The 17,359-nt window shown below is 33.5% G+C and overlaps 1 protein-coding gene and 1 pseudogene across 12 annotated transcripts in view; both read left to right on the forward strand.

The window, feature by feature from the left end:
• Positions 1–17,359, forward strand: part of SNX14 (sorting nexin 14) — a 79,569-nt gene that overhangs the window by 47,090 nt on the left and 15,120 nt on the right. For 10 of the 12 annotated variants that reach the window (XM_036248220.1, XM_036248215.1, XM_036248214.1 and 7 more), the window contains 6 exons: positions 965–1,120; positions 1,735–1,859; positions 2,705–2,763; positions 5,825–5,851; positions 7,572–7,704; positions 14,267–14,468. In XM_036248220.1, coding sequence (XP_036104113.1) covers positions 965–1,120; positions 1,735–1,859; positions 2,705–2,763; positions 5,825–5,851; positions 7,572–7,704; positions 14,267–14,468 — 702 coding nt within the window. The remainder of the gene's footprint in view (positions 1–964; positions 1,121–1,734; positions 1,860–2,704; positions 2,764–5,824; positions 5,852–7,571; positions 7,705–14,266; positions 14,469–17,359) is intronic. The other 2 variants (XM_036248217.1, XM_036248216.1) reach the window with 1 other exon arrangement.
• Positions 9,093–12,346, forward strand: LOC118621255 (annotated as a pseudogene).

Consider the following 17,359-nt stretch of genomic DNA (forward strand, 5'->3'; position numbering starts at 1 on the left):
ACTGGCCAGGGCCTGTTTTTTTTTTTTTTTTTTTCTTTTTTTAACTCCTTCTTTTCTTCTCTGTGTTTCAGTTTGGATAATTAAGAATTAAGAGATAAACTTTATATCAATACCTCTTGTAATGAAAAAAAAAAAGACAGTCTATATTTTGGCTATTCAAATGCTGTTATCTGTATTATCTGTCATTTTAGAAAAAAAGATTTATTTGTTCAGATTCTTCACTCTATCATAGTCTGTAATCTTCATGGTGGAAGGAAATATTGTTTAAAAACTGGACTGGAACTTGGAAAACCCTTAGTTTTCATTGTTATTTAGTGAATCAGATTTTAAAATATTAAAGACACTTCATACAAGAAATTAATGCAGTATGTTCTTTAAGGAAAATTTTAGATAAAAATTAAAATAAAAGAAGTTTAGAAATTTACTATTCTAAATTCTAGAGACTATTACTATGTAAGTACTTATATATTTTATTTATTTATTTATTTATTTATTTATTTTATCCTCACCCGAGGATATTTTTCCATTTTTTGTATAGATAGAGTGGGAGGGAGAGAGAGGAAGAGAGAGAGAGAGAGAGAGAAACATCGATGTGAAGGGACACATCGAGTGGCTGCCACTCGCACGACCAACCAGGGCCGGGGACAAACTGCAACCGAAGTATGTGCCCTTAGCGGGAACTGAACCTGGGTCTCTCCGGACCGCAGGCCGACGCTCTAACCACTGAGCCAAACTGGCCAGGGCTATATATTTTATTTTAGTGTATACAACATTTGAGTTTTTCTTTCATTTGAATTGTGATTTTACTCCCAATAAAGTCTTTTCAAAAGCTTAAAATGATGAATAGTTTGTTTATAATTGCTGCTTTTAATATTGACTACAATTAGACTGGGAACATGAAGTTTTCATGAATAGTTGTATATTAAAATAATTTACTTTTTCTTTCTTTTTTCTAATTTGTTAGAGGAATTCAATGATAGAATTTTGCGACCAGAACTATCAAATGATGAAATGCTGTCTCTTCATGCGGAGTTGCAGAAGATTTATAAAACATATTGTTTGGATGAAAGTATTGACAAAATTCGATTTGATCCCTTCATTGTAGAAGAGATTCAAAAAAGTAAGTCAAAGATGATGACAAGAATAAATTCTGTAGCTTTTTACAGTTTCCAGAGTTTTCTCATATTTTATTTATTATTGCCAACATCTGTGTGAGATACACAGGCAGCCATTATCCTACTTTACTAACTAGATTGAAAGCTTTGATGAAGAAACTTATTCATAGTTCACGTAACTAATACTGCTAGAACTGGAGCTTGGTTGTTCTATTTTCTCATTTTAGTGTGATTTCTATACCTTACAGTGGGTTTTCCAAAAAACATGTTTTCATGCTATTTAACTGTCATGAATTTTATTTTGTTGTTAATCCTCTCCTGAGGATATTTTTTTCCATTGATTTTTAGAGAGACGGGAAGGGAGGAAGGAAGGAAAGAAGAGAGAGAGAGCGAGAGACATGTTGATTGGTTGCCTCCCAAAGTCACCCAGACTGGGGCCAGGGGATTGAACCTGCAACCCTTGACCAAGGAATCCATCCTGAGACCCTTCGTTGTGCAGGCTGACACTCTAACCACTGAGCAACACCAGCCAGGGTGTAACTGTCATGAATTGTAAACTAATATATAATGTATTTATGCTATTCATAAATAATTTTTACAATATATTGTTTTAAAATAGTTGCTGAAGGCCCCTATATAGATGTTGTAAAACTTCAAACTATGAGATGTCTTTTTGAAGCATATGAACATGTACTTTCTCTGTTGGAGAATGTGTTTACTCCTATGTTCTGCCACAGTGATGAGGTAAGTTAAAATAATTAATCTTGTTTGAGGATTTTTCTATAAAACTTATTAGTGGCTTTGCCATCATTAGATGAGTGGTTCAGATAACAAAATAAACAAAAATAAAGATATGATTAATTAAGAAAATGAATAGCCTTCCTTACTACATAACTTAATGGAAATTAGAAGTTAATTGTAAAAATAATTCCATTGTATATTTATATGACTAGGTAGATTGTGACCAAATTTATCTACCTGACTTGCCAAATGCCCGAGTGACTTGGTGGTTTTTCAGTGAACTAGAAACCCCATTCTTGTATATACATTATTTATAGAGTTGTAGAAATCAAATGGCCTATCTCTATTTGCAATATTTAATCCTTACTCTATTTAACTGTGGTTATATTCACTTGATTTAAATAACGTTTTCTGATCTCTTATCCTTTGAGACAACATGGAGGGACCTGGAGAGTGTTATGCTTAGCAAAATAAGTCAATTAGAGAAAGAAAAATACCACATGATCTCACTTATTTGTGGAATTTAATGAACATAATAAGCTGATGAACAAAGTAGACCCAGAGACATTGAAAGAAGTAGGGTTCAGACTGACAAATCTGAGGAGGGGGTTGGGGAGAGGGAAGAGATAAACCAAAGATCTTAATATGCATAACCAAAGAACATAGTCAACAATGCGGGGGGGGGGGGGGCAGGATGGGAAGGAGGGTGTCTATGGGGGGAAAAGGAGAAATATCTGTAATAAAAATAAATAAATAAATAACGTTTTTTTCATACTGGAAAGTAGTATGGTAAAGTAGCATATTTCAGTATTAAATATTAGTTTAATAAATCACAATTATTTTTGAAGTATTTCAGACAACTTTTAAGAGGTGCAGAATCACCAGCACGCAATTCAAAATTCAACAGGTAGGTATATTTAATCATATGTATGGGTTTTTTTTTTTGGTACTTGCTGATGCTAATCATTCTATGATAGCATCATTGTCTTTATTAGCTGTTTTTCTGTATGTGGTTCTATTACTACATAAGGAGACATTTTACTAAGGAACTGTAGAGCTGTACTACATTCAGTAAGAAAGTGCCTGAAATTCTTTTAGAAAACTTTAGCAAGGTACACACCATTGTCTTGTTAATCTCATGGTTAATACATGTTAGTGTTTGGTTACCTGCTTTATTGGTGAATATGGACTGCATGCATAAATTAAATCCACAGATAACTCAATTTTAGACAGTCATTCCCTCACCCTCTGCCACCAGGGAGTACTTTTTATAAGAATACTTACTGGTTATAAAAGTAGAGGGATTTCTGTCTTTCCCTTCTGGCTCTCTAGAAATGTAAGTGTGCAGTTAAATGACCTAAAGAAAGGTAACAGAAGAGAGATGCTTTATCTATTTATAAACAAAATAATGTCTTGATTTTACTTAAATTGTATTCTGTACAAAAGTGACAAGATCAAATTCATAAATCTATATGATATTCACGTTGCTCAACACCTTCCAGTTTGTCTTAGCAAGGATCTAATAAATATATAAATAAATTGGAAATGTGGTACAAAGAGAAAGTAGATATAAAATGGAGTAGTTTTATAGATAGATAGTACAAAGAAAAATGTGAAAATCTTAGCCATGGGGAGAATATGTATATTGCATTATTTTTTTTTTACATAGCCAAGGGTTGTAGAAATACTGAATTTTTAAAATGTCGAATATTAATTCTTACATATTGACTCAATACAAGTAGTATACATGTAATAACTTTTCTGAAAAATATCTTTATGATTCTTTGTAAAAATATTACTTTTTTTCCTAAGAATTTATATATTACAACCATGAAACATTGACTTTATTTAACAGAAATCTTATCCATGCTATTTAAAATAGCATTCTTTTTAAAAATCTGTATTGTTAAAAAAAAAAAAAAAAAAAAAAAGCCCTGTCCAGTTTGGCTCAGCAGTTGGAGCATCAGCCTGCGGACCAGAAAGTCCCAGGTTCAGTTCCTGCTAGGGGCACATACCAAAAAAATAAAATAATAAAACATAAAATAAAATCTTTATTGTTTAGAGTATTACAGATGTTCCCCTCCCTTTTCCCCCATAACCCCCCCCCCACACACACACACACCCCCAGCTCCCACCCCACTCCAGTTCTTCACTACCCTATTGTCTTTGCTCATGGGCGGTGCATACATGCCTGTAAGTCCTTGGTAATCCCCCCCTGTCATACCCCTCACCCCTTCCCTCTGAGATTCCTCAGTGTGTTCCATGTTTCCATGCCTCTGATTCTATTTCATCCATGAAATAGCATTCTTTTTTTTTTATCCTCATCTGAAGATATTTTTCTATTTATCTTTAGGCAGAGAGAGAGGGAGAGAAAGGGAGAGAGAGAGAGAGAAACATCAGCATGAGAGGGACTCATTGACTGCTTGCCTTCCTCACGACCCCAACCAGGGCCAGGGATAAACCGCAACCAAGGTACATGCCCTTGGCTGGAATAGAACCTGGCACTCACTGGTCCGAGGGCCGATGCTCTACTGCTGAGCCAAACCGGCCAGGGCTGAAACAGCATTCTTTACCCAACCCATGGCCTCTTCTTTCATTTGAATACTTTTTCAAACCTTTTATCAAATTTCCCAGCATCACTTGAGAAGCAGGTGAAATTTCTCTCTGTCTATAGATTTAGGATGTTTGGAGTCTGTTCTTGGATGTTAAGCTTAATGAAACTCTTATATAGGACCATTTGAGGTGAAGTAGTTTTTGATTTTATAATCCCACTGAGTCGCTAAGTCTAAGTCAGTGTCTTAACTTTAGAGATGGAAAGCTTTCTTTGCTGCTTTGAGAACACCTAGTTGTCTTCAACATATCAATACACTAATTTTACTAGCTTTAAAATATAAAATAAGCAAGAAGAAAATAATTGGTTCTTTACATTCTGAGTACTGATTATGGTTTTTTCAAATACAGTAAGTTTTTCTTGATAATGATCTGATTCTAATATTAACTATCAGTCTTACTGAGACTCTGCTTAATGATTTATTTACCTATCATATGGAATAAGTAAAAAACTTTCTCTACATTCTTCCATTGAAAATTTAGAGTAGCCTTGCTAATTTGCTGTTAAATGACTTAAAATGTGTAAACTATTCATATATTTTGTCTACATTCTGTTTAATTGTATTTTAAAAGTAAAATTTTAATGTATATCGTTGTATTCTATATTCAGCCCACAACTTAAAAAATATTTAGAGATCTCTTGTTAACTTTGCTTCTTAGCTTAAAACATAATTTTTCATAATGTGCAAACTAAAAACGTATGAAGCATGCATAATTATATGTAATATGGACATGGATTTCATGCTGGAAGATATAGGTTTGTTTTCTGTGCCAAATTTTTGGTGGTTTAGTCTCTGCATACTTTCCATTGCGTCAAACTAATGTAATGCCTAAATGAGGTAAAAAAAAAATACAGAATTATTATCTGACATACTAAGTGTTTATGAACAACTTTTTAATGATCTAGAATTCATATACCCCATCCCCCCAAACAGAGCTTGTACTTTTTCTTTTCTTTTTTTTTAATGATTTTTCTTTATTGATTTTAGACAGGAAGGAAGAGGGGGAGAGAGATGGAAACATCAATGAGAGAGAACATTGATTGACCGCCTCCTGCATGCCCCGCCCCCCCACCAGGGATTTGGCCCACAACCTGGGCATGTGCCCTGACCGGGAATTGAACCGGCGACATCTTGGTGCATGGGTCGATGCTCAACCACTGAGCCTCACCTGGGCTGCACTTTTTCTTTTATCATGTTATTCATAAGAATTTCTTGCCTTTGCAAAGATGAATGCTGTCCACCTTTTTACAATTTTAAAGCTTTTAAGTTTTGTTTTATATTATAAAGTGAAACCTCTTTAATATATGGGCTTTCTCTCTCCTTTCCTTATATAATTTCACATACCTGTTATTGCAGAAGTAGCCTAAGTTTGGATGATTTTCGGTAAGTCTTGAGACAGCATGTGACTCTTTTCTGTATATATTATTTAAGTCCAGAAAGTACACACCGAAACTAACCAAAGTACAACTAAAAAAGAAAATAATGGAACACTGTACTATTACTGCATTTATATCAACTAATTTGGATGTCTTTTAAAAATTAACCTCTGCTTTAATTATAGATATCCTCTGTTTGAAATAGCAGTATATTATATCATCGTAAAATAAAAATGTCAGTATGAAAATAAAACGATAAAGCCATTATCTATCTTTTCAAGGTTATTAACTCTTTGTTGTTATTGTTGATTTTGCTAAATTACTTTCAGAATTATTTGTGTTGAAAAAATTTTTTTAAAGCAAGAAGTGTAATATTTCTCTATTTCTGGGCACAATCATAAGTGAGGTATTTTAGAAATAGGTCATATTTCAAAAAGTCCAATTATTTTATAATCTATCTAAATCGTAGATGTTTAGATTTTAATAACATTTTTTTCAACATTTTTATATATACTTTTGGAAACATTTCTATCAGAGAATTGTGTTTACAGTTTTGGATTCTTAAAAGCACTTATTGTATGCTTGCTTAAATAAAAATAATCTTTTCATTTAAATACTCTTTTTATTACTTAATACTTAATTTATTAGAGTTTTTCCAGTTTAAAATTAGTTTGATTTGCTTCTTGGACATCTATAACATGCCCATGTTATATACCTGGTATAGTTAAAGCTTGATCAGTTTACTTCTGTTTCTGCAATTGCTTTATTATTTTAGTAAAATTTGCTTGTAGAAACAATAGCTGTCCATTAAGCATTCAAAACAAACTCTCTTGGATTTAAAAACAGTCATTTTTATTTGTATATCTGTTGTAAAGACAGTAGTACGTAGTGAGCACAAGTTTTAAATTAGATAAAATTTATGTTATATTTTTAATTGTTGAAACATGGAGCAGTAGGCTGTAATGGAGAAAATTTGGCTTTTTTTTTTTTTCCTGTGGTTGTTTTTCAGTTATATCTGCTTTTAGAAATTTACTTTTAAAAAACTACAAAGGCAATATATATTGGTTCATTATAGTTAATAGTAATATATATATATGGCTCTATTTATTTTTATCCTTATACTCATTACTAACTCTTACTTTTGGTACTTTATCTTTTATTTATATTACTTTGAAGTTAAGTAAGATGAATTTTATACTGCATTTTTCTTTTGGTTATTACTATGATTATAATGTTGAATTTTGCATAAACATTTTCAGTTATAGAGGATAGAATTTTTTTTGTTAAGTTCTGTCTAAAATGAACTGATAAGGTCATAGTTTTATATATTTTTTCTTTTACACTATATTATTTTAGCAGTACAGTTCTATATGGATATTCTGCTTTGAACTTTGTCTTACCACATTTAAAAAAATCTATTTCAAAATATTTATGGCAGTAAGGACTATGTACCACTAGGGGGCTCTCATCTTTTCAACATTTTAGTTTAGTTTAAGTAAAATAGGTAAATTTCAAATATTTGTTAATAAATTTTTTCATTTCCTTATCTCCCCATTTTAAAATTTTAAAACCTTTGCTTTGAGATGTTGAGAGACAATCTGTGACTAACAACTCAAAAAGTTATGTTAGCTATAACTTCACAACTATTTTTCTTTATTATTGTTTACAGTAAACTAGACTGTTGAGATAATATGCTTGTGATTGATACATTTTTGTTTAATATTTAGGAGCTCACAGAAAAGAGGAGAATCATTTGGAATCAGCAGAATAGGTAGCAAAATTAAAGGAGTATTCAAGAGCACCACAATGGAGGGAGCTATGTTACCTAATTATGGTTTAGCTGAAGGTGAAGATGATTTTGTAAGTAAATATTCTTTAATTTAATATATGTATAACTTCAGACTTACAGTTTTATAAAAAATTGAATATGCTTACTTTTATTTTCCCTCTTCTTTATCTTACTTATTTCAGACTTCCTTTATATTACCCACTCTTTTATTAGTATATTTTCATGGTACTAATCTAAATTTTGAAATTCCTGAGCACTAAGTTACTGCTTACTAAAGCCAGAATGGTTTCTGTTAAACCGAGTCAAACAATTTACCATATTTTGGTTAGGCTTTTACTTCATATCCTGATCTTATTTCTTTCTGACCATATGGTCCAGACATACGGAGTTGTTCATAGATGTCCTAAACTTTTGCTACTCAAACTGAGATGTGTGGATCAACTGCATCAGCGTTACCTTAGAAGCTTGTTATAAATACAGAATCTCAGGCTTTATCCTAGACCTACTGAATCATAATTTGCTTTTTAATAGGATCCCCTGTTGATTTATGCAGATCATATCCACTATGCTGTCTTATTTCTCTATATTTTTGCACATACTGTTCTTTTTTTTTTTTTTTTTTTTATTCTCACCCGAGGACGTTTTTTTGTTGTTGCTTTTATCTTCAGATAGAGAGGGAGAAAGAGAGAAACATCGATGTGAGGGAGACACATCGAGTGATTGCCACCCACATGACCCCAACCAGGGCTGGGGACAAACTGCTACCAAGGTATGTGCCCTTAGTGGGAACCGAACCTGGGACTCTGTTCCATGGGCTGACGCTCTAACCGTTGAGCAAACCTGGCCAGGGCCTGTTTTTTGTTGTTGTTGTTAATTTATTTTTATTATATGTGTCTTTTTTTTTTCATCTATTGTTACCCTCCTCCCTGATCCTGTCTTGCCACAAGACCCCCACCTTGCCCTGCCTTCACCACACTGTTGTCTGTGTCCATTGGTTATGCATATGTACATATAAGTTCTTTGGTTTATCTCTTCCCTCCCCCGCACCCCTTCCCTCTAAGGTTTGTCAGTCTGTTCCCTACTTTTAGTTGCACATGCTGTTCTTGAAATGCCCACCCCATAAACCCTTACCTAAGATCTCAAGTAGAATTGAGCATTTCTTCCTTTGTGTTCCTATTAGATCATATGTTGAAGCATGTACTATATTGTACTTGAAATTATGTTTATGATTGTCTCCCCTACCCCTTAGTGAGCTCCATAAAAGCAAATACTATCCTATTTGTACTTTTTATTTGTTTAACAAATCTTTATTGATCCTGAATCCTCAATTTGCCTTTTAGTGACTTTGAGAACTGGAGATAAAAAGATGATTAAGACATAGATTTTGCCCCTAAGAAATCCACTAATCTGGGTATAAAAGGAATGAATAGTAGTGAGTAAATTGGTACTAAGATAAGAGATGGAGGACAGAAGAGTAAATGAACCCATTTTTCTTCTTTAAAAAAAATTTTTTTTAATGTTTTTACTGAGTTTTAGAGAGAGAGGAAGGGAGGAGAGAAACATAGAAACATTCGATGAGAGAGAAACATCAGTTGGCTGCCTCTTGCATGTCCTCCACTGGGGTTTGAGCCCACAACCCAGGCATGTGCCCTGACCGGGAATTGAACCAGCAACCTCTTGGTGTATTGGCCGATGCTTAATCCACTGAACCATACTGGCTGGGCTCATTTTTCTTCTTTACTCCTTCCTTTTTACCTCTTTCTTATTGCATTGATGAATTATTTAGGAGATTCACTGCTTCTTCATAAAATAAAGGGAAGAAAATCTTATTTAATCCTTTTTTCCTTTTCAGAACATCTAGGTACAGTATTTTTTTTTTTCTCTTTAAGCCTTGTTTTTACTTAGAATTGTGGGTAGAATAAAGACAATAGACCAGAGGAAAGAGTCTTTTTCCAAAATATTTGTTTTAAAATTTTTAATCATATTATAATCTTAATTTTTAAATACTATAGAAAGTGGAAAAAAATTAAAATACCACCCATAAGCCTACCACCCTATAATCACTTCTGTTGGCATTTTTGTGATCTTATTTTTATTAAAAAAAACTTTTTTTATTGATTTTTTTTTTTTTTTTTTTTTTTATCCTCACCCGAGGACATTTTTTGATATTTTGTTCAGATAGAGTGGGAGGGAGGAAGGGAAGGAGAGAGAGAGAGAGAGACATCAATGTGAAAGGGACACATTGAGTGGCTGCCACCCACACGACCCAGCCAGGGCCGGGGACAAACTGCAACCGAGGTATGCGCCCTTAGCGGGAACCAAACCCGGGTCTCTCCGGACCGCAGGCCGACGCTCTAACCACTGAGCCAAACCGGCTAGGGCTGATTTTTTTTTTTTATAGAGAGAGGAAGGGAGAGAGAGATAGAAACATGTGTGAGAGAATCATCGATTGGCTACCTCCTGCACGCCCCCTACTGGGGATTGAGCCTGCAACTCGGCATATTCTCTAACTGGGAATCTAACCAGGATGTCTTAGTCCATGGGACGACACAATCCACTGAGCCACACCGGCCAGGTGGTGATTTTCTTTTTTAAAAAATATCTATCCCTTCTACCTCCATTGATTAGGAGATATGTATAGAGTTTGTTATCCTGCTCTCTCCCCATTTAATACAATAACAAAAACATTTCCTCTGTCACTGTGAACTTCTCAACACTTAATTTTTGTGGGGAAAGATGTACTTTTTATGTTTTGTTTTTCCTGATTACTTGAAACACAAACTGTATTTTGCTTTAGGAATAGAGGGTATCTTTAAAAAATCTGAGAGAGTTCTCTGTTGTAGTGGCACAAGGAAGAAGGAAATACTTGATTGGAACCAAAGATAATAATAATGGAAAGTAGGAGAAGAAGGCAAAGTAATCTCTAATGCTCTGAAAAGAAAGGAAGGGGTGGCCCTGGTCACGCTTAACGGTCAGTTGAGCGTCGTCCTGTGCACCGAAAGGTCACTGGTTCAATTTCCCAGTCGGGGCACATGCCCAGGTTGTGGGTTCTGGCCCCCGTTAGGGTGTGTGTATGGGAAACAGTTCATTGATGTTTCTTTCTTTTCCTCTCCCTTCCTCTGTCTAAAATAAATAAGTATTTTTTTTAAAGTAAAAAAGGAAGTAAGGGGTGGATAGTGTATTGACCCAGACCGAGATAGTGTCACTTAGGATTTAGAGGGCACTTTACTAGTTCTAAGCTGTGGGACCTCATGGAATCTTTTTCATCTTGTTTAGGAAGTTTAGGAGAAAGGTAAATTGACAGGACTAAAGTGGTTTGTGATCCAAAATTGGGACCTGAGAGGCATTTTCTTTTAGAAACCTTGATATGATCATTTAGTGGCAGTGCCTCCTTGCTTTGTGACCTTGGGTGAATTGCTTAAACTTTATTGTGATTTAGTTTTCTTTCATGTGAAATGGGGATAATAGTGTCTAGCTTAAAGGGGTATTGTGAGTATTAAACAAGTGATACATATGAAACACTTAGAACAGTGCCTAGCATTTTATAAGCACTGTAACCGCTATATAGTATTATAGTATCAGTTCTCATAACTATGTGAATATAAATTAGAGATTAAATTGGCATATGTATGCCAGCCTGGGAACCAAAGTTCACTATATAAGATTGGGTCTGTCTGAAATGCATTTCTGTCCAAGTTCAAAACTGATTTACAAATAAATTTCTGAAATGTAATATGACGATTGGTATGTTGGCAGTTATCTCTATGTAGAAAATTTTAATAATGAGGAACATTAGTATTTCTCAAGGAAATAGGGGGACATCTCCTTGCCTTTTATCCTCTGCTTCTCTTTTTTGCCCCATCCTTTTTTTTAGAGGAAACGTGTTTGAAAATAAAAAAGTACTTGGATTTTCTTTTTATAAAATTTTGGTTTACAATATTTACTTATTTTCAAAGAACATTAAAGGAAGCCCTGAAAATTCTTAGGAACATGTTGCTCTAAAGATTTTTTATTATACTTTTTGATATAAATACCATTTAAATGGTAACAATAATTATAGGAAGATAATTTCTACTGTCCCATCTTATCAGAAGGTACTCAGAATGCTGGTGCAGACCACTGCCTGTTAGCATGTTTTGTGTAGAAAATGTTTCCTGAATGCAATGAGAGAAAGTGGAATACATTGTCCCTTCTGTCATGGAAATGTGACTAGAAGAGAAAGAGCATGTTCTGAACAGGCCTTAGACCTTGAAAATACCATGAGGAGCTACCTGCAGATGCTGTGCAAAACACATTAAATTCTGTTGCATGAGACATCATTAAAAATCTTGTAAGAAATATAAAGATGAATATGCAATTTCTGCTGTCATTCCAAACTTTCAGACCTCTCAAGATTCAGTAGGGAACATCTATATCTCATAACATAGAAAGTTATCAAGAGAATACAAGTTCTTCTGGGGATCCCACCTTTAGGTGTCAAGAATCAAATTTTACCAGACAGCATTTACTGGATCACTGTAACAGTAATCACCTATTTCAGATAGTTCCTGTGATTTGTCCTATTTGTCTGTCTATTCCCAGGTTACTAGACATTTTGTTAGTCATCTAAATCAAAGACATCAGTTTGATTTTGGAGAATTTGTGAATCTTCAGGTAGACAAGTAAACCCAATATCAAACTGCTATTGAAGAATCCTTTAAAGTAGACATCTGAAGGTTGTACACATCTGTGCATCTTTGTACCTGCAAGTGCCATCTTTAAGGAGAAAACTACATGAAGTCACCATTTTAGTAACCTGATGTGTATATTAATAAAAGTAATTCAGTCTAAAAATAAATAAATAAATAAGTAAATGATAAAACTTTGTCTTTCAGTGATGTTTTTTATGTTGCTAAGAATTTTGTTCTTATTTTGCATTTTAGATTGAGTTTGTGGTACTTTTTATTTAAGAAATTCCCCTTTTTTACTTTTAGCTTGTTAAACAAATTTTCTATTATTATTAAAAAAATGTTTTTTCTTCATTGTTTAGAGAGAGAGGAAGGAGAGAGAGAAAGGGACATGGAAACATCAATGAAAGAGAACATTGATTGGCCGCCTCCTACATGCCCCCACTGGGGATTTGGCCCTCAACCTGGGCATGTGCCCTGACTGGGAATCAAACCGGTGACCTCTTGGTGCATGGATGGATGTTCAACCAGTTAGCCACACTGGCTGGGCAAATTTTCTATTATTTTATGGTACATTTTAACTTCTCAGAAGCTAAATCCACGAACAAAAACACAATTGTAATAATCATTGAAAATGCTGCCCCTGTTCCAAGCAGTGGAGTGGAACACATACATTTTTCTTTTTCTTTCAGGTTTATAAAAAGATAGTCTTGTCTCAAAAAAGGCAAAACCTAACACCTATTATGTCTTTATAGTTTCATGTTTTTAGGCCTTAAAGATTTTCGTTTTCAACAGAGCATTAAGAAGTCTTAAGATCACTAATGGTCTTATTAGGGATTATGGGAAGCCATGTTAAGACAAGAACAGAAAAAGGAATAATTGCTAAGGGACTGGATGGGGAGGAAAAAAATTACTTAAAAGAGAGGTGGCTACCAGGTATGGGAAGAGAGTAGACCTGAGAGTGAAGGTAGGGTGCTAGAATTCTGGGGAAAAAATGATCTTCACTACTTGTTTGGTCTGACTAGGCTATTTAGACTTTTCTTAAGTGCTACAACCTTTGACTTGTCTTAAAAAGTGTGTCATCTGTAATATTTTGTCCCCTTTAACATGAATCAGCAATATCTAGGTGACCAGTTGTAGATAAAATGTGCCAATTCAGAGGCTCTCTTTCAATTGAATGAGGTAGAGACAGTTTTTTCTTTCTTTCTGTGTGTATATTTTGAGAACATGTTTATTTTTTAAAATAATTGTTTTTCAGGTATTGTTTTAAAAAATATTATTTTAAACATTTAATTTTGCTAACATTTTAGAAACCAGGAGATTAAAAAACAATGTTAATTTTATGGAGGTGGGTCCCTTTCAGATCTCTTTTGTAATTATATATTATTCATTGCTACAGTGAACACTTGTGCCTTTTTCCCAGTTTAAAAGATTTATTTGGTGTAACTTATTAGAATAAATTCCCAGAAATGGAATTACTTGTTTGAACCTGTTTTATGGCTCTTTATAAATACAATATCAAAACACTTTTTAGAAGGGTTATACCAGTGTATTCAGTAACCAGCAATATGTATCATAGATTCAGTTTATATGTGCATTCTCCATCAGTGGCTGTTAATATTTATAAAATTTTATATCCCTAAAAGAAAAAATATTAGTACATTTTTATTTTTTATTACCAAAGTTAAATATTTTCTATATTTGTGTATTTTAAATATCTTTTCCAGTAATCTGAAGTATCTATTTTCTATTGAATTTTTGCTTATAGATGATGTAACAAAACGTGGAGTTAATGCTGGTAACTTGTTAATTTTATTTATCTATATATTTTCAGTAGAAAATTTGATATAATCTAATTTCAAAAGTATTAAAAAATTACATAATTTATACGGACATATTACTTTATAGTTATCTCAGATCTGAAGGTCCTGGAAGTATTACATTTTTCCTGGTGATTTTTTTCCAGATCGAAGAAGGTATAGTTGTAATGGAAGATGATTCTCCAGTGGAAGCTGTGAGCACACCTAATACTCCCCGAAACCTTGCTGCCTGGAAAATTAGCATTCCATATGTAGACTTTTTTGAAGATCCCTCCTCTGAAAGGAAGGAGAAAAAGGAAAGGATACCTGTATTTTGTATTGATGTTGAAAGGAATGATAGAAGAGCAGGTAGGAAGCTTTATGAGTAACTTTCTTAAAAGATTCTGGTTAGTCTGTATTTATCAGAAATGATAAACATTTTATCTTAACTATTGAATATGACTACATATCCAAAAGATAATTGCCCAGAACAGAAAATTAAATGAAAGCTTAGTTTTTCTAGGATATCTCTATTACCAGTTAATTAATTTGTTCGATTAACAAGATGCCTGCATGACACCTAACAGTCTAACAAGGCATTTTATATAATGTTCTTTCAATAGTTTTGCTCCCCTCATGAGTTATTATACTTAATTTGCGGTTATTAATGCATATAGCTCTACATCAGATATTATACCAATTTAATTGAGACAGCATTTCTCCTCCATTGTTGTCAGCCAATTAGAGTTAATAAAAATATAATCAAACACAACTTTACAAGTTTTCTTCATGTTTTGCTATCTTGTTTTTTTTGGTTGTTTTAGAGGAGGACTGTAATAGTGATGGGGGTAAGTAGCATCCATAAGGAAGTTAAACAGTTCCTACCCTAGGCTTTGTCTAAGAGGTGGGGCAGTTTGTATAAGCAAAAACACATCAAAGCATCAAAGCTGTGTATATTTTGAGAATAGTGAGCAGAAAGATAAAGTTGAGCTCAGGAAGAGAGAACTACCTGTGATGAAAGAAGGAAAAAAGTGGCAGTGTCAGGAAATGGTTAAGAAAGGAGAGTGACTAAGGAATAGTGTGAAGGTCAGTGCTAATAATTTCCCTTTCAAAAAATATTAGGTTTTTTAATTTTTTCAGAAGCCAATCCTATTTCAAGAACATAAAACATAGGAATGAGGAAAGAAGAATTCTCAGAATAGCTAGTTATGATTTTTCCTGTTGTAGCTAATACCAGGCAGTTCTGAGTCACTGCTACTTGATTTTGTTGTAGTTACCTTTCAGCCTTGCTAGTTCCTGTTCTATCTCGACATTCTAATAGGTGTACAGACAAATCATTGTCAGTATTATAGTCTGATTTCAAACATAGTTTTGTTTGCATATTTTGTCTGCTGTTTTTACTGACTGGCATTTTAAGTGTTGGAAAGAACAGAAAATAAAGACCTTGGTTAACTGCTGGGTTCAGTTCCTTCCTGTGCCTAGTACTTAAAATCTGGCTTTGTTTCTCAGGAAATTATTTAAAACTTTTGACTATTCAGCTATAAATCCCTATCAATATAAATTTATGTGAACATGTAGTAGCTTTCATCTCCTTTTGAAAGACTCGTGTGATATACTCTTGAATATTTTGGGAATATACATGCTTTTGTCTTTGTCTTTTGGACAACCATTGTTCAGTTTTGTTCTTTATTTTAAAAACTTTGGCTTAATAATTTAACCATAAAACCAGTACCAAAAACATCTTAAAACTTGTGTTCTAAGCATAATTTTGTCAGCAGTGCAATATGTAGACTTTTACAATCAATGTAGTATGTGCTTCTTAGGAAGCCATGGCCTATGAGGGGGAAAAAGTGTATCATTTAAATACTGCATCGATTTTATATCTGTAGCAAAAGAGCAATTTCAAGATTTTTAAAACCAAAACTAAATATAATATATAGCTCTTTTAAGACCAGTGATGAAGAAAAATAGAATTTGTTTTATAGGTTGTGACCATAGCAGGTTTTTTTTTCCTGAATACAGGTGGTGTTTTGAGTTGCTGTGGTTTTAGTTGACTTGATCCATGGCATTTCAAAATCAATGCTAGAATGACATGAGATGCTGCACATTTAACATTTTTGGGGTGTTTACTTTGTGCTTTGTACTGTACAAAATTGCCTTAGGGGATTACTTTATGGAATAGGCACAATTATTTTTATTCTAAGGAAATTAAGGCACAGTGAGGTTATTTGTTCAAGTTTACATACATGGTGAGACAAAAGTAGATTTACAGTTATGAGTACATGAAAGCTTATTCTTGTATTATTTATTTATTTATTCAAAGATCTTTTTATTGATTTTTAGAGAGAAGAGAGGAAAGGAGAAAGAGAAACATGGACGTGAACCAAACATCTATTGGCTGCCTCCTGCATGGCCCCCACTGGGGATCCAGCCCCCAACCAGGCCTGTGCCCTGATCAGAAATCGAACCTATAACCCTTTGGTGCACAGGACGATGCCCAATCAACTGAGCCACACTAGTCAGGGCATTATTATACTTTATTAATAATTGTACTATATTTTATTTTATTTATTTTTTTCTTTTTTTCTTTTCTTTTCTTTTTTATTTTTTATCTGTTTTTTCTTTTGTACTATATTTTATACGTACCACTGTAAACCTACTTTTATTTCATCTTGTAATTAGTAAATGGGGGAATTAGAATTGGATTAGTCAGGTTGATCTTACTCTTTTTTTTAAAATAAATATTTTAAATGTTTTCATTGATTCTTTTTTTAGAAAGAAAGGAAGGGAGAGAGAGATAGAAACATCAATGTGAAAGAGAAACATCTATCAGCTGCCTCCTGCACACCACTGGGGATTGAATTCACAACCGGGGCACGTGCCCTGACCAGGAATGGAACCAGGACTTCTCAGTCCATGGAATGCTCAATCCACTAAGCCACACTGGCCAGGCCCAACTTACTCTTTAAACCATTAGTTCTTGTTAACCAATTTGGTATCCACTGTCCACATATGGCAATTAAAATTAAGTTATATTAAAATTTCAGTTCTTTACTTATGCTAGGTACATTGTAAGTGATCAGTAGTAGCTAATAACTACTATATTAGTGCAGATAATATAGGACATTTATAAAATTTGCTGAAAATTTTATTGGATAATGCTGTTTTATACTGTATTAGATTAGGACAATTAGTAAATATTTGAGATACCAAAAATTTCACAAATATTTTATGAAATACATCATTTTTGTGAAATTAAA

This window comes from Molossus molossus, unplaced genomic scaffold (assembly GCF_014108415.1).
Source record: "Molossus molossus isolate mMolMol1 unplaced genomic scaffold, mMolMol1.p scaffold_m16_p_8, whole genome shotgun sequence".
NCBI classification, from domain to species: Eukaryota; Metazoa; Chordata; class Mammalia; order Chiroptera; family Molossidae; genus Molossus; species Molossus molossus.